At 37.3% G+C, this 24,695-nt stretch overlaps 1 protein-coding gene across 6 annotated transcripts in view; it reads left to right on the forward strand.

Annotated features, from left to right (window-relative positions):
• Positions 1 to 24,695, forward strand: part of LOC126295317 (histone-lysine N-methyltransferase eggless-like) — a 337,334-nt gene that overhangs the window by 159,436 nt on the left and 153,203 nt on the right. For all 6 annotated transcript variants that reach the window (XM_049987773.1, XM_049987771.1, XM_049987774.1 and 3 more), the window contains 2 exons: positions 7,806 to 7,855; positions 18,067 to 18,213. In XM_049987773.1, coding sequence (XP_049843730.1) covers positions 7,806 to 7,855; positions 18,067 to 18,213 — 197 coding nt within the window. The remainder of the gene's footprint in view (positions 1 to 7,805; positions 7,856 to 18,066; positions 18,214 to 24,695) is intronic.

Here is a 24,695-nt window from a genome sequence, read left to right on the forward strand (position 1 = left end):
GTCTATGTGCTGATCTCTGGGGGCTTCTTCCCACAGCAATTCTTACATGTTTCACATGTCTTTGCTCTGTCACCTCTTTTCCTTGTTGTTTCACCAATGTTTTCTAAGTTTTCAAGCCAAGTTTTTATAGAGTTAACCGAAGGCACTGGCTTATTACAATTAATTTGAAAATTCACCAAGAAACAACGCTGAGCGGCTACACAGCTACCACTTTGGTAGAATGCTTTCACTGCAAATGATCGTTGTTGCTTAGTCCGCTGCTACATGGCTACTGAAATGCCTTGTGTTGGGGAATGCAGTTGGGGAATGCAGTGGTGACCTTGGTTACTCCCGCCCCCCAACCCCCACCACCTATTTCCAATGCTTCCACGCACTAATAATAAACACAGGTTTGAGTGGCGCGTCCTTTATAATGCAGGTAATGACGGCCAATGATCTCTTCAGTGTGGATGCACACTAGACTCAAACTATTATGGGAACTGAGTATGCCATGAGTATTGAGGATAATGGTTAAGAGGCACTAAATTATTAGTGTGTGGATAAGTTGAAAATTTGAATCAGATGGAAGGCGCGCTAGTCCATGTAGGTGCAATGACCACTGTGCCCAGATGTCTTAGTGGTCGGAGTATGTGCCTACTGATACTAAGCAGAAAACCCAGGTTTGAATCATGGTCTGGCACAAATTTTCAACTTTCCCCATTGATTTTAACTTGCAGATAATGTCTGTAATTCCTTTGTGCCTTAATGCATAGTGACTGGTTGATTAAAATGGTGTCTGTTCTTTTGGACACGTTTTAAAGAACAGACATCACATATACATACACTATGTGATCAAAAGTATCTGGACACCCCCAAAAACATAAGGTTTTCAAATTAGGTGCACTGTGCTGCCTCCTACTGCCAGGTACTTCATATCAGCACATCAGTAGTCATTAGAAATTGTGTGCTAGTAGACTGGGGCACTCCGCAGAACTCACAGACTTCGAACATGGCCAGGTGATTGGATGTCACTGTACGCAAGATTTTCACACTCCTAAACATCCCTTGGTTCACTGTTTCTGATGTGATAGTGAAGTGGAAATGTGAAGGGACACATACAGCACAAAAACGTAAAGATGGACCTCATCTATTGACTGACAGAAACTGCCGACAGTTGAAGAGGCTCGTAATCAGACATCTATCCAGACCATCACACAGGAATTCCAGACTGCATTAGGATCCATTGCAAGTACTATGACAGTTAGGCAGGAGGTGATAAAACTTGGATTTCTTGGTCGTGCGGCTGCTCATAAGCCACACATCACACCAGTAAATGCCAAAAGATGCCTCGCTTGGTGTAAGGAGCATAAACATTGGATGGTTGAACAGTGGAAAAATGTTGTGCATAGTGACAAATCACAGTACACAATGTGGCGATCCAATGCCAGGGTGTGGTGAATGCCCAGTGTGTGTAGTGCCAACAATAAAATTTGGAGGCGGTGGTGTTATGATGTAGTCATGTTTTTCATGGAGGGGGCTTGTAGTGCTTATTGTTTTGCATGGCACTATCACAGCACACGCCTACATTGACGTTTTAAGCAGCTTTTTGCTTCCCACTGTTGAATATCAGTTCAGGGATGGTCATTGCATCTTTCAACATGATCGAGCACCTGTTGATAATGTGCGTCAGAGTGGTTACATGACAATGACGTTCCTGTAATGGGCTGGCCTCCACAGAGTCCTGACCTGAATCCTATAGAACACCTTTGGTATATTTTGGAACATCGACTTTGTGCCAGGCCTCACTGACTGACATTGATACCTCTCCTCAGTGCAGCATTCCACGAAGAATGGGCTGCTTTTCTCCAAGAAATCTTGCAGCACCTGATTGAATGTATGCCTGCGAGAGTGGAAGCTGTCATGAAGGCTAAGGTTGGGCCAACACTGTCTTGAATTCCATCATTACCGATGGAGGGCGCCACGAACTGTATGTCATTTTCAGCCAGGTGTCTGGATGCTTTTGATCACATATTGTAGTTTCTTTTACATTTGTTTGAGAAAGACTGTAATTTGGCTGGCGTGCTTGCCTTGCCATTCAGAGTCAAGACAGCCAGCCAGCTAGCTAGCTTTCATGTGAAATGTGAATGGCACATTGTGTGAAAGATTCAGCATGTGAGCTAGCCATCATCCTTCCCTGCTAGACACAAATTGATCCTACCGTTTAGTAAAGCTATGGGCTTAATACTTAGTTTAATAGATAAAAGCCATGACTGGAAAGTAAAAGTTAATTGCAGAATTACACCACTACCATTTATGGCCAGAGACTATTACACCATAATAGTGTACTATCTTTGACTTGATGCTGCGGGAACCATTAGCTGTTTTTCACTATAACTTACAGTTTGCAATTTCAAGGCTAGAGCTCATTGAAAATTGATCACAAACATGTCACTATTATCATTCAATATCAGCTAATGATGCATCAACATAAGCCTTCAAGAGGAATTATGATAACCAACACCGTAGCCAAAAATATCACAATACAACCCTAGTTTAATGAATAAGGTCATGGGTTGCAAAGTTAAAGGATGTATTTTTGCATCCTGCTCAATAATAATTTTTCTTTTTTCATATTAGTATTGCTAATACGTTGCAGGACTTTTTTTAATGAATTTAATACAAGTATGGTCTGTAATATTCCATGTTATTTAACATCTTCCATGTTATTTAACATCTTCCATGTTATTTACATTTTGTGTGATTACAAAATGAAGAATGAAATAAATATTTAGCTGTTTATGTTTGAGTATGTGGAAAATTCTGAATGTGTGTTGAGGCAGGAACCTAAGAAGACAGCTTAAAGTGCTGCTAGTGACCAAGGACCAATAAGATTCATATTCTTCCTTACCACAAATATTTCAGTGTTTACAAAGAGGTATATAATCCATAATAGGTTATTGGCTGTTTATTTCCTAGCATATGCAAAGATCATTATGACACTTGACATCATGCAACTAATGACACTTCTGGTTGGTATATTTCTGGTGCTAACATCATGTGTACTGAAAGGTAGGAAGGAACAACACACCAATTCATCTATCATATTCTGCAGTTCTCTTTCCCTGATATTTAAATAATTCTCACATTGAAAGAGATGTGGTTGTGGCTGTTGTGTTAGACAAAGGTATGCATTGATTCTGTGAATTAGAAGTGACAGGCATAGAAGATCAACACAAAAAGTTATACTGACCGAAACATACTATCATTTTTGAAAAATTACGTGACAAATTCAAACACAGAGTAGTGTGATAAAAAAAGACAACTATGATCTTTTTTGCATATTGCAGCAATTCAGAAAATTGATTTGATTCTACAACAAAAATTCATCAACAGATGTAAATTTCATGAGTTGTTCCATCTCAACATAACACAGCATATGAGAATAATTCAATTCGAGACAATTATTGTTTTAGACTAAAAATTGTATCTTCTATTTTTCTCATCACATAGTACATAATGGGAGAACTGGAGTAACTAAGGGAGAATTGTTTTTGATACATCACTGCTTAAAATAATTCAGTATTGCATAATGACACTTCGTGGCAATACCGAGTCTTCTATTTTGAAGACTGTTAACAGTAGTTTCTTTCAGAGTGTGTCTGACAGCAACTGTAGATCATACGCCAGCTTCTTACAACATCTTTGAATGAAAGGGATGGAGATTTAAGTTTTCTGAATCAAGCAGAAAGTAGACACAGTTAGGCAAACCATGAATGACATCACCAATTACAAGTTTACTGTTTGGTGTCACATACTGATTATTTCTTCTTTGTTCCACATAATGGGATACTGTTATGAGATTTAATGGCAGGTTTACTCTCACAGCAGCACTACAGGTTCTGGATGATTTTTTTCAAGTTATGAAGATAAAAATGAAGTTATATATCATCAGATAACAAGCTTGTTGCAGCTATGGCTAAATGGGTTTGAGTTCTCAGATGTAGAACGGTATGTGGAGAATACAAAGGCAGTCAGTCAGAGATTGTACCATAGTCTTCAGTACTGAGTAGGATGTGGAAAAGTACTCATTGCTCTTCGACCACATCTCATCACCTTCAAACTGCCAGACAGTCTGTTTCAGGACCCATCTTATTGCATATGACAACAGAATTCTACAATTTTCCTGGTATTTTTTCATTGGTGCTGATCACAATGTACATTTTCCTTAAGAATATATTACCAAGTGCAGTGGCACAGTGGTTCGAACATTGGACTCACATTTTTGGAGAACGACAGTTCAAATTGGCATCTACCCATCCTGATTTAGGTTTTCCATGATTTCACTCAATTGCTTCAGGCAAATGGTTCCTTTGATGCGGCACGGCTGACTTCCTTCCCCATCATTCCCTAATCCGATGGGACTGATGACCTAGCTGCTTGGCCCTATTCCCCAAGTCAACCAAGTAATCAGAATATGTTGTGTGAAGACATGAATTGTGGTGAAATTCTGCCTCCAGACTAAGCCTTTGCATTGAAAATTTTGACTTCATTAATTACTGGTCTCTCAACAGTAGGATTTCACTGTCAAATGCCAGTGGCTTCACAAATTCATGTATACTATCTTGCTGCAGAAAGAGCATTTGAAATCATTATGTGTATGAGAACTCCTACAGCTGAAAACACATTTTTTTTTCATGGTTTACTAAATTGCATATTATCAAGGATGTGATGCTTCCAGGCCTTAATTTATTAGCTGCTTGCCGAGTTAATGAGTTGTAAGGCATTTCTACTGCCAATTTGGCCAATGCAGAGTGATTTCATGACAGCACTGTGCTGTATACAATCATTACTAATTACTGAAATACATGTATTTGTACCAGTACTACAGAAAGAGTAAAGAGCTTGATTCCATCTCATTAATAACACTGTCTCACTGAGATTAATCTAGTCAATCTTCCTTCATGTGGTATGTCTGCAGAAAAACTACTACTTTCTATATTATGGTGGCATAGACCTCCACAACTCTCTAAATTGTCTGATGCTTAGTGGCTCTGTATGAGGTCTGTGAGAATTTTCTTCCAGAAACATGGAAGACTTTTGACTTTTAGTACATGAAATCGCCACATTGACAGATTTTGTTTTTCCACCAAAGTTAAAAACAAAAAGTTATTCATTTCTCATCTAACCTTTTTAGGTGTCCATAAAATAAAATTCTTCTCTTCCTAATTTTTCCTAATATTCATTACACTCTTTCACAAACTTCTTTATTACTTCTTAATGTCCATTTCCCATTGTCATATTCTGGAGCAAGATATTTCTATTTCCCTCTCATTTTCTGTTTCACGAATTGTTTAGCTGTAGACACCAAAATGCATTCAGAATCATAAATGCATTCTGGCCTAATGACTATAGTGCCAGAATTTTACATTTATGGACAAAGATTTCCTGTTATGCAGATTTTTTGATAAATGATAAGCTAATTCCATGTTCTGTGACACTGCTAAATTGTCCAGAGCATTCGACTGTATTATTTTACCCAGATATTTAAATTTTATAACCTTCTTTATTCTTCTGTAACCAGTTTCCCTGTATTTCATTGCTTCACTGCATGTGTTAAATACTCTGGAATTTGTCTTATTTATTTTCAGAATATATGCATAGGTCTGCCATGCTTTTGGAGCTATCTCTTGTAGAGATTTATCTGCACTGTTGTGTCTACTATGCTTTCAACTAAGATAGCAAAATCATTTGCAAAAGATAATCCATAAGTTCTCAGATCATTCCTTTTCTGCCAGTTATGATTTTTTAAATTCTTTCTTCTTCTGACATTTTCCTCCATTCATTGATTATCTTTTCTGGTACAAAATTGCAGGGAGACTATCTCTCTCTCTCTCTCTCTCTCTCTCTCTCTCTCTCTCTCTCTCTCTCTCTGTGTGTGTGTGTGTGTGTGTGTGTGTGTGTCACACACACACACACACACACACACACACACACACACACACACACACACACACAAAAGTTTTACTCTCAAAAGCTATGAAGATTTCACCTGAAAATGTAATTTTGCATTTTTTAGTGTCTCTTATAACTGCAAATGATTTGTTGTCAGCTCCAAACTCTTTTAAGGCATTGAATAATGTTTCTCTGTCAATTGAATTATATGCTTGTTTTAAGTCTACAAAATATATATATAAATGCTTTTGACTCTCATTCTTCTATACCTGATTATAAATTTCAGATCCAAAATTTGTTCCTAACATGATCATTCTTTTTTAAACCTACCTTGGTACTTTCCTAATAATTGCTGTTCCAGTTGGCTTTCTAGCCTGTTTTATAATAATTGTTAAAGAATTTTGAAAGCCCCTGGTAAAAAGAAAATTCCTTTATAAGTGAAGGGGTCAGTTTTTTGGCCCTTTTTTGTGGTTTTGGTTAGTTAATGTTTTCAAATTTCCAGATACAGCTTCTGTTTCTGAGACCTATTGAAAGCCCAAATGTTGCTTCTTGACTGACTAGCATCTGCAGCTCTCCACACTTCAACAGTTACTGAACTTCCCAGGGGCCTTTCTTCTGATCTTTAATGCTATTTTACATTTCAACCATGCTGGGATGTTCTGATTATGTGTAAGTGCATCCTAGATTTTGTTCTAGAAATTTCTCTCTTGGTTTCTCACAATTTAACAACTTCCTGACATAGCTTGACAGTATTTAACAATTTTTCTGGTTGTTAAGGGTTAATTTTCCAACTCCATTCTTGAAGCAAAAGTTAGGTGGTTGGAAAGTTTGGAAGCTTTACTTCAAAGTTTGATAGAAGTTCCTGGTATTGGTTTTTTGGATTTCCTCTTCATTTAGTGGTTGCTATTCTATTTCAAACTTTCTTTTGATTGCCCGTATTGTCTTTGATGTCTGGCACCTTGTTTAAAGTGAATAAAGTTGTCACTTCTTTTTTAGGAGCACCATTTTTATCAAGCATGTTTCCTGAGTAGTAATGCCTTTTCCCACTGTTCATTCCACTACTGTGTCTTTTGTGTCCTTTGAGTGGTACTGTTTCAAGAACTCATTGGACTAATTTTGTCTTTAGCTGTTCTCACCATTTTGGGTCCGTTTTTTTTCTTTAAATTTTACAACCACCCCCTCCCCCCACAGCCCTATCTTCCAGTTCTCACCTGTAATGGTTTTACATGTTTCTCAACTCCATAACCAAATGAGGTGGTGCAATGGTTTGCACACTGGTCTAACAAATTGGGAGGACAGTGGCTCTGATCTGCATCCAGCTGTCAAGATTTATGTTTTCTGTGATTTTGCTAAATTTTGATTGCCAGATTGATTTCTTTGACTGGGCAGATTGATTTCTTTGAATGGGCATGGTCAATTTCCTTCCCCATCCTGATTTAGGTTTTCCTTGGTGTCCCTAAATTTCTCCAGGCAAATGCCTGGATTATTCCTTTGGAAGGGCATGGCCAATTTCCTTTCCCGTCCTTCAAACAATTTGAGCTAATGTTCCATCTCAAGTGACCTCAGTGTTGACAAGATATTGCACTCCTTCATTCCAGAGTTTCCCTTTCTCATCTCTGTCTCTATACCCAGGGGTACAAGTGTGGTATTTACTTACAGTGTATTTTCTATGCTGTGAGTCATATGTGCCTTTGGCAAAAAAATTTTGTATTGTAACATTAAAGAGCACCACAACTTTGATGAGCCAGTCCTTTTACCTTATGTAGAATAACTTGAAATGAATTTAATTTTAAAAATAAGTGGATTATGTACAGTGGTTGAGTATTTATTGATCTGTTTTGCAAATTATGATTCACGTGTATTTTACCTTTCAGTCATCACAGCAGCAGAATGCAGACATGATAGAAAATACATATGATTTAAGGTAAGATAACTTAGAAAGCTAGCTTCACAATGTTATTTATGTCAATTTATAGTATACCAAGTAAAAGTAAATCCTATTGTATTTATTAAAGAAATGTTAAACACTCCCACTTTCTAATCTTCTTCAAATGTATATTGCATCTGTTTGTTTTTTTGTAAGTACTTAATAATCCGTCCTCTGAAGAAAATGCCGTGTATAGCAGTACCTTACATAAAACGTGATTGCATTAACTCAACAGTGGAAAATAGATGGTAATGGAATAAGCAAAGTTGTGGACATAAAGTTCATTTAATAATGAAACTACAGACAGAATTTTTCTATGCTGTATCTTCAACATAGATTAAATGGATGGGGCAGTGTGCCAAAAGTTTTGTGAATATGAATGGAAGACCTGCTGCTTTGTGCAATCCATGTGGGATATGTCTCTAATTCAAGAGGTCTCCAAGACAAACCTCTGGAAAGATGTGTTTGCATGATACAGGAGACAGACTATCCATTTCAATAATTTAAATATGAAAATCATCTGGTATACCTACTACATTTCTCTTTACTTACATACAAGTTTTTGAGTATGGTACCATGTCATAGTGTAAAAACTATATTTTTCTCCAGTTCAGTTTTTTTAAAAATTATGATGCAGCACCACACTCAGAAAACTTTTATGTCATTTGTCTCTGGCCATGGAAGCCTACATTGCTATAGAAGTCTAGTAACTTTCCAAATAGCCCAAGATTTTTTTTTTCTAAAATATTTGCTCTCTCTCTGGTGAATTAGCCTTTTGGTTGTTAATGAAGCAATGTGCCAATTTTGTTTGCAGGTGCTTCATAACAGATGTTTCATGTAGATAGTTTGGAACTAGTATTTTGTACTGTTGGGAATGGTAATTCCAGTAAGTGTCACATGACAGTGATCAGTCAAATCAATGAGACCATGGATAGATGCTGGAAGATGATACTCAAACCTGCTACTTAGAGATGATTTTTGTCTTTAACATGTGGTGAACAACAGCAGAATTATATTCTGAACACAAATAGACAGTAGAGATCAAGGTAGCTTTTTATGCTGCGAAAGTTTAACATACATATTATCACCAAAGGTGTTGAGATTTCCAGTTTTGGCAAGACTGAAAACATATGTTACCAACAACCTCTGTTCAGCCGTCTGCTGGCTTTTGCAAATGTACCCAGCAACCTTGCCTAAACAGTTGTAAGCTGTGAAAGTTTGGAAATCACTACATTTCCCGTTTCTAAAGCAACAATAATTTAGTCTCACTTTGATAAATATTTCCAGGCATATATATTAGACCATCTCCACCTCCCGATTACTGTTAGTTCCATGATGTAACACAAATCTGTCGCAAAGAAAGCAAAACCGGCTTTGTTTGAGTGCTTGAACACTTGGTTTCCAAATTCATGATCATGGAGCCACTATTAATTAAACAAAGACAGAATCTGCCTGTAAAACTGAAAACTGTGGTACACTTCTTATCCAGGTTTCAATGGATCCATTTTCTTCCCTCTATCAGGATCTGCAACCAACCTCCAATTACATGAGCTCCAAAATGTTTCTGAAATTCATTCTTCAGGCTTATTGACCTGTCAGTACAGTAGCTGCACAACATTTTACTTGTTTCTCTCGTAATGGACATTATGTTTGGTTCAGCTCCCTGTATAGCCAATGTCATCACAGTTGTGACCACATTTGGCAAGACAACAGCCATAAAACTTCCCATAATGTCATGGAAACACTCTGAATACCACTTGTAGTGAAGCCATTCCAGAATACCATGCTATGCATGGATTTGGGGAAAACCTTCCTGTTCCATTGAGACAGCCAACAGACAAAGTTTATTAGCTTTCAAGGCTTTTGGAATGCCTTTCCTAAATCATGCACAACTAGAACATTTAAAAATACTCTCTGGACTGAAATTGATATTAAATAAAAACTACTACTCCATCTCTGTCAGCATGGAAAAGATAAGTCACAATAGCTTTTGATCAACAAATATCTGTAGTCGAATACTGCATTTTTGATAGTTGATGGTTACAATACACAATGTTGAAGACTGTTCCCATCCAAGTGTGAACACTTAGCAGCAGATTCAGTGACAGAGGTCGTCTGCCCTCTACTGTGAGTGTGTACGCAATCATAATGCTGCTTGACCTGTTGATACCTTGAGCAATTCATATTATGCAATCATAGTGTTTTCTGGACTTGAACTTTTATTATTTTCTTGCTCCAGAAACTAAAGAATAATATCTGTGGATAACACATGCTGTGTAATGAAGATATTGTTGCTAGAATAAATAGTTCGTTACTTGACACCAGAGAATGAAAAGAAATGGAAGAAATTTTTAAATATCATATTTGTACAAAGGCTGGTTGTTAGCTGGGAATTTTTCTTAAACATTTCTGTAGTTTGTGTAGCATAAAAATTGTTTAGGACATGGATTTTGTTGGCAATTTTTTGTTCTATGGCCCACCAATTACTAATTACCATTGTTAATTCAACAGGTAAATGTTACTGTTTACATTTTGTATTTTTCGTAAAGGACATTTGAGAATGTTATGATAATGTTGTGTTTGGCACAGTTGTTTCTCATACCTTATTGTTATGCGTAACAGGCCCATTATGTTATGTAGGTTCCCAGAACTTTCCTTAACCCCATATGTTGTTGTTGTTGTTGTCTTCAGTCCTGGGACTGGTTTGATGCAGCTCTCCATGCTACTCTATCCTGTGCAAGCTGCTTCATCTCCCAGTACCTACTGCAACCTACATCCTTCTGAATCTGCTTAGTGTACTCATCTCTCGGTCTCCCTCTACGATTTTTACCCTCCACGCTGCCCTCCAACGCTAAATTTGTGATCCCTTGATGCCTCAAAACATGTCCTACCAACCGATCCCTTCTTCTAGTCAAGTTGTGCCACAAACTTCTCTTCTCCCCAATCCTATTCAATACCTCCTCATTTGTTACGTGATCTATCCACCTTATCTTCAGTATTCTTCTGTAGCACCACATTTCGAAAGCTTCTATTCTCTTCTTGTCCAAACTAGTAATCGTCCATGTTTCACTTCCATACATGGCTACACTCCAAACAAATACTTTCAGAAACGACTTCCTGATACATAAATCTATATTCGATGTTAACAAATTTCTCTTCTTCAGAAACGCTTTCCTTGCCATTGCCAGTCTACATTTTATATCCTCTCTACTTCGACCATCATCAGTTATTTTACTTCCTAAATAGCAAAACTCCTTTACTACTTTAAGTGTCTCATTTCCTAATCTAATTCCCTCAGCATCACCCGATTTAATTTGACTACATTCCATTATCCTCGTTTTGCTTTTGTTGATGTTCATCTTATATCCTCCTTTCAAGACACTGTCCATTCCATTCAACTGCTCTTCCAAGTCCTTTGCCGTCTCTGACAGAATTACAATGTCATCGGCGAACCTCAAAGTTTTTACTTCGTCTCCATGAATTTTAATACCTACTCCAAATTTTTCTTTTGTTTCCTTTACTGCTTGCTCAATATACAGATTGAATAACATCAGGGAGAGGCTACAACCCTGTCTCACTCCCTTCCCAACCACTGTCTCCCTTTCATGTCCCTCGACTCTTATAACTACCATCTGGTTTCTGTACAAATTGTAAATAGCTTTTTGCTCCCTGTATTTCACCCCTGCCACCTTCAGAATTTGAAAGAGAGTATTCCAGTCAACATTGTCAAAAGCTTTCTCTAAGTCTACAAATGCTAGAAACGTAGGTTTGCCTTTTCTTAATCTTTCTTCTAAGATAAGTCGTAAGGTCAGTATTGCCTCACGTGTTCCAACATTTCGACAGAATCCAAACTGATCCTCCCCGAGGTCCGCATCTACCAGTTTTTCCATTCGTCTGTAAAGAATTTGTGTTAGTATTTTGCAGCTGTGACTTATTAAACTGATAGTTCGGTAATTTTCACATCTGTCAGCACCTGGTTTCTTTGGGATTGGAATTATTATATTCTTCTTGAAGTCTGAGGGTATTTCGCTTGTCTCATACATCTTGCTCACCAGCTGGTAGAGTTTTGTCATGACTGGCTCTCCCAAGGCCGTCAGTAGTTCTAATGGAATGTTGTCTACTCCGGGGGCCTTGTTTCGACTCAGGTCTTTCAGTGCTCTGTCAAACTCTTCACGCAGTATCGTATCTCCCATTTCGTCTTCATCTACATCCTCTTCCATTTCCATAATATTGTCCTCAAGTACATCACCCTTGTATAAACCTTCTATATACTCCTTCCACCTTTCTGCCTTCCCTTCTTTGCTTAGAACTGGGTTGCCATCTGAGCTCTTGATATTCATACACGTGGTTCTCTTCTCTCCAAAGGTCTCTTTAATTTTCCTGTAGGCAGTATCTATCTTACCCCTAGTGAGATAAGCTTCTACATCCGTACATTTGTCCTCTAGCCATCCCTGTTTAGCCATTTTGCACTTCCTGTCGATCTCATTTTTGAGACGTCTGTATTCCTTTTTGCCTGCTTCATTTACTGCATTTTTATATTTTCTCCTTTCATCAATTAAATTCAATATTTCTTCTGTTACCCAAGGATTTCTAGCAGCCCTCATCTTTTTACCTACTTTATCCTCTGCTGCCTTCACTACTTCATCCCTCAGAGCTACCCATTCTTCTTCTACTGTATTTCTTTCCCCTATGCTTGTCAATTGTCCCCTTATGCTCTCCCTGAAACTCTGTACAACCTCTGGTTCTTTCAGTTTATCCAGGTCCCATCTCCTTAATTTCCCACATTTTTGCAGTTTCTTCAGTTTTAATCTACAGGTCATAACCAATAGATTGTGGTCCGAGTCCACATCTGCCCCTGGAAATGTCTTACAACTTAAAACCTGGTTCCTAAATCTCTGTCTTACCATTATATAATCTATTTGATTTCTTTTAGTATCTCCAGGGTTCTTCCACGTATACAACCTTCTTTCATGATTCTGAAACCAAGTGTTAGCTATGATTAAGTTGTGCTCCGTGCAAAATTCTACTAGGCGGCTTCCTCTTTCATTTCTTAGCCCCAATCCATATTCACCTACTATGTTTCCTTCTCTCCCTTTTCCTACACTCGAATTCCAGTCACCCATTACTATTAAATTTTCGTCTCCCTTCACTATCTGAACAATTTCTTTTATTTCATCGTACTTTTCTTCAATTTCTTCATCATCTGCAGAGCTAGTTGGCATATAAACTTGTACTACTGTAGTAGGTGTGGACTTCGTATCTATCTTGGCCACAATAATGCGTTCACTATGCTGTTTGTAGTAGCTTACCCGCATTCCTATTTTCCTATTCATTATTAAACCTACTCCTGCATTACCCCTATTTGATTTTGTGTTTATAACCCTGTAGTCACCTGACCAGAAGTCTTGTTCCTCCTGCCATCGAACTTCACTAATTCCCACTATATCTAACTTTAACCTATCCATTTCCCTTTTTAAATTTTCTAACCTACCTGCCCAATTAAGGGATCTGACATTCCACGCTCCGATCCGTAGAACGCCAGTTTTCTTTCTCCTGATAACGACATCCTCCTGAGTAGTCCCCGCCCGGAGATCCGAATGGGGGACTATTTTACCTCCGGAATATTTTACCCAAGAGGATGCCATCATCATTTAATCATACAGTAAAGCTGCATGTCCTCGGGAAAAATTACGGCTGTAGTTTCCCCTTGCTTTCAGCCGTTCGCAGTACCAGCACAGCAAGGCCGTTTTGGTTAATGTTGCAAGGCCAGATCAGTCAATCATCCAGACTGTTGCCCCTGCAACTACTGAAAAGGCTGCTGCCCCTCTTCAGGAACCACACGTTTGTCTGGCCTCTCAACAGATACCCCTCCGTTGTGGTTGCACCTACGGTACGGCCATCTCTATCGCTGAGGCACGCAAGCCTCCCCACCAACGGCAAGGTCCATGGTTCATGGGGGGGGAACCCCATATAATAGAGATTAAATTTGCAGTTGTGAAGATTTGCTTTTGTGTTCAATGTTGTAGCATATGAAATCTAATTGAAGCATTTATTTTGCAGGATTTTAAGTATGTAATCACAGTAAGCCTCCATTGTGTTCTACTATATATTTTGCTGGAAACACATTGCCTTGTAAAGTATAAACTTACTTTCAATGCTTTTACCTGTACTCAGGAATATTGGATAAAGGTTTTCTGCCATTGCTAATGATTTAGTCATTCTCCTCTATATATGTGTTTTGAGTGGTAATCGTGGTTTAAAGATCATTCACAAGTAGTTCACAGTCTTATTCTACTCAGTCTATTCATAACCCAATCTGTTCATAACATTTTAATTTTGGGCTATTTTTAAGAAAATATAGTATTGCTTTTTTATCTTCTTTTGTTTATACGACTTCTTTATTAGTTTTCTTTGTGATTGTACATTTTGTTTGTGATGTGGTGTCTATTACATGATCGGAAGTGAATTGCACTAAAGCTGTGTTGTTATTTGCACCAATATCATTTACATGTATTTAAATTTAGATAATATAGATGACAATAGTGATCCCAGAGGGGTGCATGCTTCAGTCATCAGTTTTAGAACTTTTTCTGTTACAGTTTTACCACAAATCTTCCATCTTGCAATTAATGATATGTTTCAGGGCTATATTCTTGATTTGTTGTGTTGTGGTAATGGGGTTGCCTTATCAAGATGGTGAGTATTTGTGGGCAGTTGATAATAGTAAACACTGACTGGAGCATTAACATCAGAGAATAATTCAACCTTAAATGCACGTTTTGACCATGACCAAAAGGGTGTACAGAGAAATGCACTCATAAAGGTCTTCCCACAAAGTAGACACTTGCATAACAACTTAATTGAATAAGTTGAGGGATTGTGTGGGAGGAGAGGATCAAATGATATTTTTATGACACTAGAAATTCTTCTGATTTCTCTGATAAGGAATATGTTGACTAAGTGATATGCTCGCAGCATGCCTTTTTGAAGGCATAAACAACCCTTTTGTTCCATATATACTGCACAGTGGATGGTGCTGCTTCAAGTAAAAGGATCCTTTGGGGAAATTGCTTTTTTGGACGGAGAAATTGCTTTTGTGGACATTCCCAAAGTACATATTTTATCTAGATATTAATGAATACATGATCTGAAAATTTTTGAGAAATCCACTCTTGCTGTGCAACAAATGCATCCATATGTAAATTTTAGAAACATTGAGTTATAGTAATTAAAGTAACTGATGGCAGTTGTTGCAGAAGCTAAGGAATTCCTGGCTTCAGATGGCAAACACACTTTTACACAATCTGTGAGTTGCAGAAGCAATTATTTAAGCAACAGAGAAAATAGTGTCTTTGGTTTCGCACTTATTGAAGTGCTTCATTCTTTTTTGAAAGATATGATGTCAATCAATACAGGTTTGAAAATGATCTTGATGCCAAGAAGAAACAGAGTGGAGGAAAACTGTTTGTAATTAAAATATAGTTGTTCTCTAAGTTATAGAGAAAAATATTATACAATTCTAACAGTAATTTAGAAAAATGCTTCCATTTACAATAACTAACAGGAAAGTGACCTAGATTAGGCTGTAAGTATAATGAGTCACAGATAGGCACAACACAAAGACTGACACAAATAAAGCTTTTGGCCTGTAAGGCATCACTCCCCCCCCCCCCCCTCCCCACGCACACAGACACACACGACTGCAGTCTCAGGCAAGGCAACTGTAGCTGTGTGTGTGTGTGTGTGTGTGTGTGTGTGTGTGTGTGTGTGTGTGTGTGTGTGTGTGTGTGTGTGTGTCCAAAAGCTTTATTTGTGAATTTGTGAGAGTCTTTTTGTTGTGCCTATTTTCGATTCAGCAACTTTGTGTATATGGTGAGTAGCAACTTTCCTTTTCATAATACTGTTGTATTCCATCCTGGATTTTCCATTACTCAAATTGACACATCCCTGTACATAAAATTAAGCCCCTTGAAACTACAAATAATCAGTTGCATCACCTTGAAGTTCTTCATTTGAGTTAAAGCACTGAGAGCTAACGTGCTTTTCCATGTGCATTAAGAAAAGAAAATCACTTGGAGCCAAGTTATCACTGTTGGATGATCACTCAGAATATTACTTTTTAAACTGGTAGAACAATTGTTCCATTTGATGGCCTGAGTGTGGCTGACAGTTGTGCAAAAACATGTCAACAGTCATGAGACTATATTACTTGTTTTAAATGACTCACAGTAGGCTTCAGAACTGATTTTCCTTATTTGAGCCACAAAGCCACAAATAGGAATCCTTCATCATTCCAAAGATTTTGTGAATAATAATTGTTTATTCACTCTGATAAATCTTAGGAAAGTTGTCTAATATCAAAGATAACTGTAAAAACTTACTTTTTTTCATCAGTTTTATGTACTTTTTTGTTGATGAGAGACATCGTTCTCCATTAGTAATCAGCAGCATCACAGACATTTGTCTTTCCTCTATCAAACATATGACACTATTCGCATACCACACCTTCATTTATCACTTTTGTGCAATATAAGGTGCAAACTTTGTGAAGAATGTCAACAAGTTTTGAGATTTTTTTGCCAGGAAAAACCATATCACTGAATGGAGTTTACATTTGGCAGGATTTTTCATTGCAGTACACATTTAGAGCTGCTACTGAAAGCAAATGAGGGAGAATGTGGCTTCCATCTATCACAGCTATTAGCACACAGATCTACTGCATGAGTCAGCACAGTGACTGTTCTGTTCTTACCACGACTTCCCTTACTGTCTGAAAACAGAGTACAATCTGGACAGGCCTCATAGCTAGTCAGGTATTGTGATTACCAAAAATCAGAAAAAAATTCTTTTGTTTAACTGACAACTTACATAAAATTTCTGTTGTTGAAACTAGCGTGTATGGTGCAGACAAGTTTAATATGTGAATCTGCAGTGTTGTTCATAGTCGTTGGGGAGAGAGATAATGTGAATTGTCCAGACCTGAGCCACACCAAAATTGTCTGCCCTGAAATGCATTTAGATGTAGATGCATGCACATTGAGAACATTGTTGCAGTTCTGGAACATTTATTCAATTTTTAATTCCTTTCAGTTTTGGTGTGCAGCTTGGTATTTGCCTTATCTCCCCGGTGATGCACATCAATGCTGGCATGGTTGTGGTAGCTATTCTCTCTTTGTGTTGACTTCATCTCTGAATAGGTCCATTTAAAAATGCAAATCCTCATTGCATTGGGAGGTGGATATTAGGACATAGCTCTGTAAGAGAGTGAAACCTTATGACTTCTGCATATTATAACATTTAATTAAAACAGTACTGGGAGAGCTCAGTACATACATCTTTATCACACCATCTAAATAGACCAACTGACTCTGAGATTGGTGAGGGGGAGGCAATTGTAGTATGTAAAATAATTGACATTTTAGACCTCATTTTTTTTTGTCGTCTTTCTTAGATATACTTATACCTCTCTACAATATCTTTGGCACACGGGAATGTTGCAAGATATTTATTTATTTCTGAAGGCCTTTTAAAGAACCTACACATATTCCAGGCTCTGTCACTAAAGATAAGTTGCTGATGAGTTAGAAAACAGTGAATGCTTTAACTGTGTAGGATGGAAAAAATAATGCTTCTCCTTGGGTGTTTTTAACCACTGTTGTTTTAGAGAAACATTCAGGGACATAAAATGAGCAGTTATGTATGTACTAAATGGAATTAATCTTGATTTTTTTGGATCCACAATGGCTAGTCAATAGTGTTAATGTATCTAACAAGTTGACTAAATTCTCCTCTCTCCAGGCCCCAGTGCCCCATCACCTGTTTCCCCTGAGTATAACAAAATTTTTCTACATTAATTTACCAGACACAGGTGACAGTTGCATAGGGATGCAGGTAATTGTAATCTGTAGGCACCATATGGCCCACCCAATGTTTGGCTGTACTCATTGAAGTTATTGGTTCTCGAATGCTTGCTCGATTTCTTAACACTCTCTACAGGCTACAAATTGTCTCCTACTACTCTTTTTCTGATGACTTAGCTATAGACAAGACATTGTCGTCAGCAGTAGTCCCAACTTGACTCTCACATGCAGTCTGTGTGTGGGGGAGGGGAGGGGGAAGTAGGTGTTTTGTTGCACCACTAATTCCCTTCTAACCTGTGTCACTGTACTGTTTATCTGAGAAGCATCATATTGTGTATGATTTTACAGGTTGCCTGATAAGGAGGGAAACAAAATTTCAGACACAGAATCCATGTGCCAGTGTTCTGCAGACAGCCCAACCTCCTCTTCTACTCCAGAGAGAAACTTGTTGTGTACGTCTGTTTCCACAATGAGTTCTATGGACTCTGACAACAGGTAGAAATCATTCAATTGTTTTTTGTTCACGTATTGGTATTCACTTTCTTTCCCTTTATAGTCTTCATTCTGTTCTGCTATCTCTGTGTTATTGCGTACGGTGTCTCAGCCTGACTATTTGTCTTGTTAATTACCTTTCTTAATAATCATATTACTTTGAAATATTTGTGATCAATGTCATGATATAGAGCATGTTATTTATGTGTATGAAGGCATGCCTCCAAATTTTTTATTGTGTTCTCAATATCTGTTGAGGTATTGCATGCTCTGCATATTACTCCAATGCCTCTTTCCTGGTTCACTGACACAAACTGCCACCCTCTGCCACTAGAAGGGTCCAGATTACAATGTAGGACATGGTGGCTTGTAATGTTGCTGTGTCACTGCATGAGAGAAATTCTGCTGTGCTCAGGTTTCCAATCTCAGGAAAATGTGTCTCCAATTGAAATCCAAAGAAAAATGAAACAAGGGTACAATGATTATTATATTGACATCAATAACATAACAGGTGATGAAAGCTGGGTTCACCATTTTGAACTCAAAATAAACAAATAAATAAAAAGAGCACATCGGTGCAATTCCCCCACAAAGTATTTCCAATGGCAAAAAAGTTCAAGACCATGCCATCAGCTGGCAAAATCATGCTCAGTGTTCTAGGATGTTCAAGGTATGCTGCATTTGGAATTCATGCCTAAAGGCATCACAATAAATTCTGAAAGGTTCTGTGAGACCCTCAGAAAGCTGAAAACATTAATTAAGATTTTCGATCCACACATGAAGTGTCCTCTCCCTTAGCATAACACATGAGCACTTGAATATCTGCAACAATTCAACATCTTAGGTTCACTTTCCTCTATCATTTTCCATACACTCCCGATCTGGCCTCATCCACTTTTCATCTGTTTCCAAAACTAAAAGAATACCTTCGAGGAATTCACTTTGATAGTGATGGATCACTGCCAGTAGATGTGAGGTTGTTGCTCCACCAACAGTGTCAAATATTCTACAGTGACTGTATCAAGAAACTTTTCTCTTGTTGGCAGAAATGTGTTCATCACCAGAGCGACTATATTGCGAAATAAATGTGTAGATATGAAGAATAAAGATGTAGACTGTTAATAAAGTTTGCTTATTTAAAAATCTGAGAGTGTTCACGTAAAAAATTTGGAGGCATTAATTTTCAGCATGCCATCATAAACTTTGCAGTTTTTTGCTTAAATGTTATGTATTTGCAGAGATGTTATAAACTACTACATTTATTTTGACGAAGAAAAATACTTTTAATGTGCGTGTAATCATATTGCTCTAAGATAATGAGACAGATTGCTTCCCAGTGCGTACCTCTTGTAGTACTGCCTATATGCACATACAAAGGTACACAACACTATCCTAGTTGCTGAAACTATTACAAGGTCATACACAAGATATTGTGAAGTTTAGCATATGTTTACATCAAGTTTAGCATATGTTTACATCAGTATAACTATTCTACACACATTGTTATTACTGAAAATGTGAAATGCACGTTTAGTTTTAGAAAGTATATCACCAAAATGGCTTTTGTCATTGGTGCTGCATTTCTAAAGACATTTGCAGAAGCTCCTCAAAGCGTTTCCCATACTGGGTGCTGCCTCATATCCCTGACTTCCTCTGGCACATCCACACAATTACTGAAATTATGCATGCGTCATGGACCAACTAAGTCTCAACTCATCTCTACTATGAAACCTCAAAGTAGACACTCTTTCTAGACTGCAGTACTGCTGTCTGTTAGAAACTTTATTTGTGACAAAAGGAGAATTTTAATTTTAATCTAATCGTAATTGTATACACCTTTCCCTGCATTAAACTCTATTCTCTATGTAGAATAGAAAAGATTGTTTTTCTTCCAAAATGGCAATTGTCTATTGTACAGTTATTCTCAAAATAATAAATTTTATCAGTGAATCAATATTCTGTGAGGCTACTGTTAAGGCTCTTGAATGTCTATATACATGCATTCAAAATATACACACAGTTCTACTTTTTTTCTTTTTTCAGCTCTGTATATTTTGCCTTGTCGAGTTACAAAAATATTGATATATATATTGGCATTATTTTATTCAAATATACATTGCTAGTGTAAATGCAAAATTTAGTGCCAATTTTGTTTTGTTTTGTATTATGTTTTTTCACAATTTTCATTAAATATTTGACATAGTTCGTTTGAAATTATAGTGCAATATAATTTTATTTTCACTGTGTGAAAGAGTCTTACTACTTTTTGAGCTTTCATTACATGCAGTCTTTCTCTTTGACTGTGTGCAGCATTAAAAACCAATTTTTAATTCTATTTGTGTTCTTTTTCTTCACACTGGCATTCTTTAAAAACATTCTCTGAAACTGATGAACAAAAATCTAAATGACAAGAATGGTTTTTGCCATAGGCTGAGATGCGAGGAGAAATGCTGACATAATTTGTGCTCAGTACTACCAACAGTAACTGCAACATTTAACTTCACATGCCATTTTGACACTGTGACTGCCATTTCACTGGTATTGCTAAAATGAAAAAAACAGGAAAGTCAACTTGAAGTGTTACAGACAAATTCGATATGTGACGAAATTAAATGATGGGCCCATTGGATGCCTTTTATTGTGCCACTCGCAGGTACAATTCTCAGCAAAGTAGTTATCGCCAAGTGTGAATGTGCATTGTTTCCTTTTAGTTCTTGCTCTGAGGGATAAGCAGGTTGCTAACTTCTTGATGTACAGAATTTCTAATGGTAAGTCAATACTTAAATATGCAGCTCAGAAACAGGCAGTATATTTACAATGTACAGCCGGCCATTTTTTTTTTTGCTGGTATGACGATATATTTTCTGTCAATACATCGGTAATTTTTTTTAATATATCGAGCACTGTTAATGATATTTTTTAAAATATCAATATATCAGAGTCCAGATATTTTTAAAAATATCTGCAGTCCTAGTCAGAATATAAAATAGGGCTACTTAGTTATTCTGTGTCTATAAAGTTGGTTGTTATTTTTATGTCACAGATAGATGTGTTGAGTTACATTAAAAGATCCATGATTTCATTGTTCCACATTATATTCTCATTAGTACATACAACTAAAAATGTGCATTTTACAATGCATTATTGACTTGCCAGTTGAATAAATCACCCAGTTTTTTTCTGAAACTGTAATAATTTGTTAGTCTGTACATGCACATCACATCTACTGATCTCTGTTCCATTCAGATAATTCCTTCATAGTGTACCCAGTTTTTGTCCTAGAATGTATTCATAAACATTATTGTCATTTTTGAACTGTGATTTATTTGTTGACAGAACACTCACAAGAGCTCAAATGTATGGTGAGGCTGTTGTCACTGTGCACAGTTCTTTATAGCGGTCTACACACCTTCCGGGTGATCAAAGGCAAAGCCACGTTTGAAAGCACCCACGTGATTTACCAACTGACCTGCCTACACTGTGAAGCTTTCTATGTGGGAATGACCAGCAACAAACTGTCCATTCGCATGAACGGACACAGGCAGACAGTGTTTGTTGGTAAGGAGGATCACCCTGTGGCTAAACATGCCTTGGTGCACGGCCAGCACATCTTGGCACAGTGTTACACCGTCCGGGTTATCTGGATTCTTCCCACTAACAGCAACCTATCAGAACTATGGAGATGGGAACTTGCCCTTCAATATATCTTCTCTTCCTGTTACCCACCAGGCCTCAGCCTCCGCTAATTTCTAGTTGCCGCCGTTCATACCTCACCTGTCATTCAACAACATCTTTGCCTCTGTACTTCTGCCTCAACTGACATCTCTGCCCAAACTCTTTGCCTTTACGTGTGTGTGTGTGTGTGTGTGTGTGTGTGTGTGTGTGTGTGTGTTGTGAAAGCTTGAATGTTTGTGTTTGTTAGTGTCTCTATCAACATACCAACGCTTTCGTTTGGTAAGTTACATCATCTTTGTTTTTAGATATGACACAGTACATCAAAAAAGTTCAAAGAAGGGCTACACATTTTCTATTATTGCAAAATATGGGAGAGAGTGTCACTGAAATGATACAAGATTTGGGCTGGACATAATTAAAACAAAGGAATTTTTTGTTGTGATGGAATCTTCTCACGAAATTCCAATCGCAAAGTTTCTTCTCCATATGTGAAAACATTTTGTTGACAGTGAACTACAAAGGGAGAAATGATTACCACGATAAAATAAGGAAAATTAGAGCTTGTATGGAAACATATAGGTGTTCATTCTTTCTGCATGCTGTACAAGATTGGAATAATGGAGAATTGTGAAGGTGGTTCGATGAACCCTCTGCCAGGCACTTAAATGTGATTTGCAGATTATCCATGTAGATATAGATGTAGATGTACTAATTAAGTATGTAAAGATTGTCTTTAAAGAAACGTTTACATCCTCAGCTACATCCCCTCTAAATATGACACTTTACATTATTTTGGTTAGACAGGTATGAAGAAGAGTTACTGGCAGGATTTCCGATATTATAACACTTGAGCTTCTGCAAGAGTGTACAGTGGGCTGCACAATCAAATTCAATTCACAAGGCACACAAAATAACATTGCCACATAAATTTTGTATAATGAGATTTTTTGAATTCAAATTTGTGTGTAGATCTCCCTTTTGAAATCCAAATTGTGCGTATGTCTCTTATTTTGAGAGAAGTGTGTTGTGTATGTTATGTTTTCCAGTATGTTTGAGAAGGCAATAAGCAGAGAGACTGGTGAAGAATTATCAGTATCTGTCTTATCATCTTTCTTGTAAAGGAGTATGACAGTTGCATATTTCAGTCTGTCTGGATATATCCACTGCAATAGTGATGCATGTTGCACGTGGCATTGAATGCATTGCTTATATATGCAATATAGTAAGTTGCTTGAGGAGTCAGTAAATACGATAGAATGCTCCTAATTTTTCGGTGTGCATATTCATGAGAACATGATCTGGATGAAGCATATTACTTAGCTTCTCAAACAATTAACTTCAGCTACTTTTCCTCTTTGTGTAATTGCTATTCTTGTTAAGAAATGTTTGCTAACAAATTTTGCATATTTCCACTCAGTATTGTCTTATGGAATTACTTTCTGGGGTAACACACAACTTAGAAAGAAAGCATTTACTGCCCAAAAGTGAGCTGTAAGAATAATATGTGGTGTTTACCCACACATGTCATGTAGATACATCCTCAAGGTGCTAGACATTTTAACTGCACAGCCAAAATACAATTACATGTATGTCATAAATAATCTGTCATAATTTGGGAGGAACCCTGATGTTCATTTCTACAACATTAGAATAAAAAAAGATCTTTATTACTTATTAAAGCTGTCAGTAGCTCAGAAAAGACTTCAGTATGCAGCAAAAAAAGAAAAAGATTGATAATTTATCTGATAACAGGAAGTGTCTGGCAGGCAGCAAAGCCAATGTCATATCTAACCTAAAATCATTTTTCAAACAATGGAAACTCCAGGTAGGAATATGAACAATGTAGGAAAGGGCTTACCATAAAGGAGAGATGCCATGCTGCAGACAGGCAAGATTAAGACACACACACACACACACACACACACACACACACACACACACACACACACACACACACACACACACACATAGCTTTCGATGATGGCGTTTGCGGGTACGCGTGCGCGTGTATGTGTCTTTGCTGATGGAGGCTGTGGCCGAAAGCTCTATGTGAGAGTCTTATCATGCCTGTCGCCTGTCTCAAACTTGACATTTCTTCTTAATGTAAGTAGCAATCTGTCTTTTCCTACATTACTAAAATCATTTCTCCTGGACAACTCTTGTTCCAGGGACAAATTTCTGTTCAAAATCTGGTAACCTGTAAAAAAATAAAGATTTTTAACCACAGTTGCATGAGTAGGAATGAAAATTAACGTGTGCACTAATGTTAACAATAATCATGTTTACATATCCCATAAACTGACTCATTCCACATCATTTTGATGAAAGAATCGTTCAAATGACCAATGGAACTTGTCCAATTAATGAACTAAATAAATAACTGGGATATTAAGTCCATAAGAATTTTTACTTTTGATGAACTCAGTTAATTCTTAGTTTCTTGACAGAGCATGGATTAATTATGATTTGCCTCTATGTAAGTGCCATTACTTCTTTAATGTAATCTATTATTTGGCCCCTTAGACCGTGCGTAACCATCTTTTGAGCTACTTGTAGGAAATGATTAAAAAATATCCTTGCTGCCTGGCTGGTATAATTTATTACTGGCCTCTTTGTAGTAAAAAAAAAACTAGTCATATTTCTTAACTGATGCAGACCATATCTACAACCTAGTGCCAATAAAGATTTAAATATCATTTGAGTTACTAATTTCAGACACTGTACAGAGGTTTTTTGAATTTTTACCACTGCCCTTCAGATAGTAGATTCCTATGACTGTCCTTCTTTGCTGTTTTTGCTTTCCTTACACA

The sequence above is a fragment of the Schistocerca gregaria genome, chromosome 11 (assembly GCF_023897955.1).
Source record: "Schistocerca gregaria isolate iqSchGreg1 chromosome 11, iqSchGreg1.2, whole genome shotgun sequence".
NCBI classification, from domain to species: domain Eukaryota; kingdom Metazoa; phylum Arthropoda; class Insecta; order Orthoptera; family Acrididae; genus Schistocerca; species Schistocerca gregaria.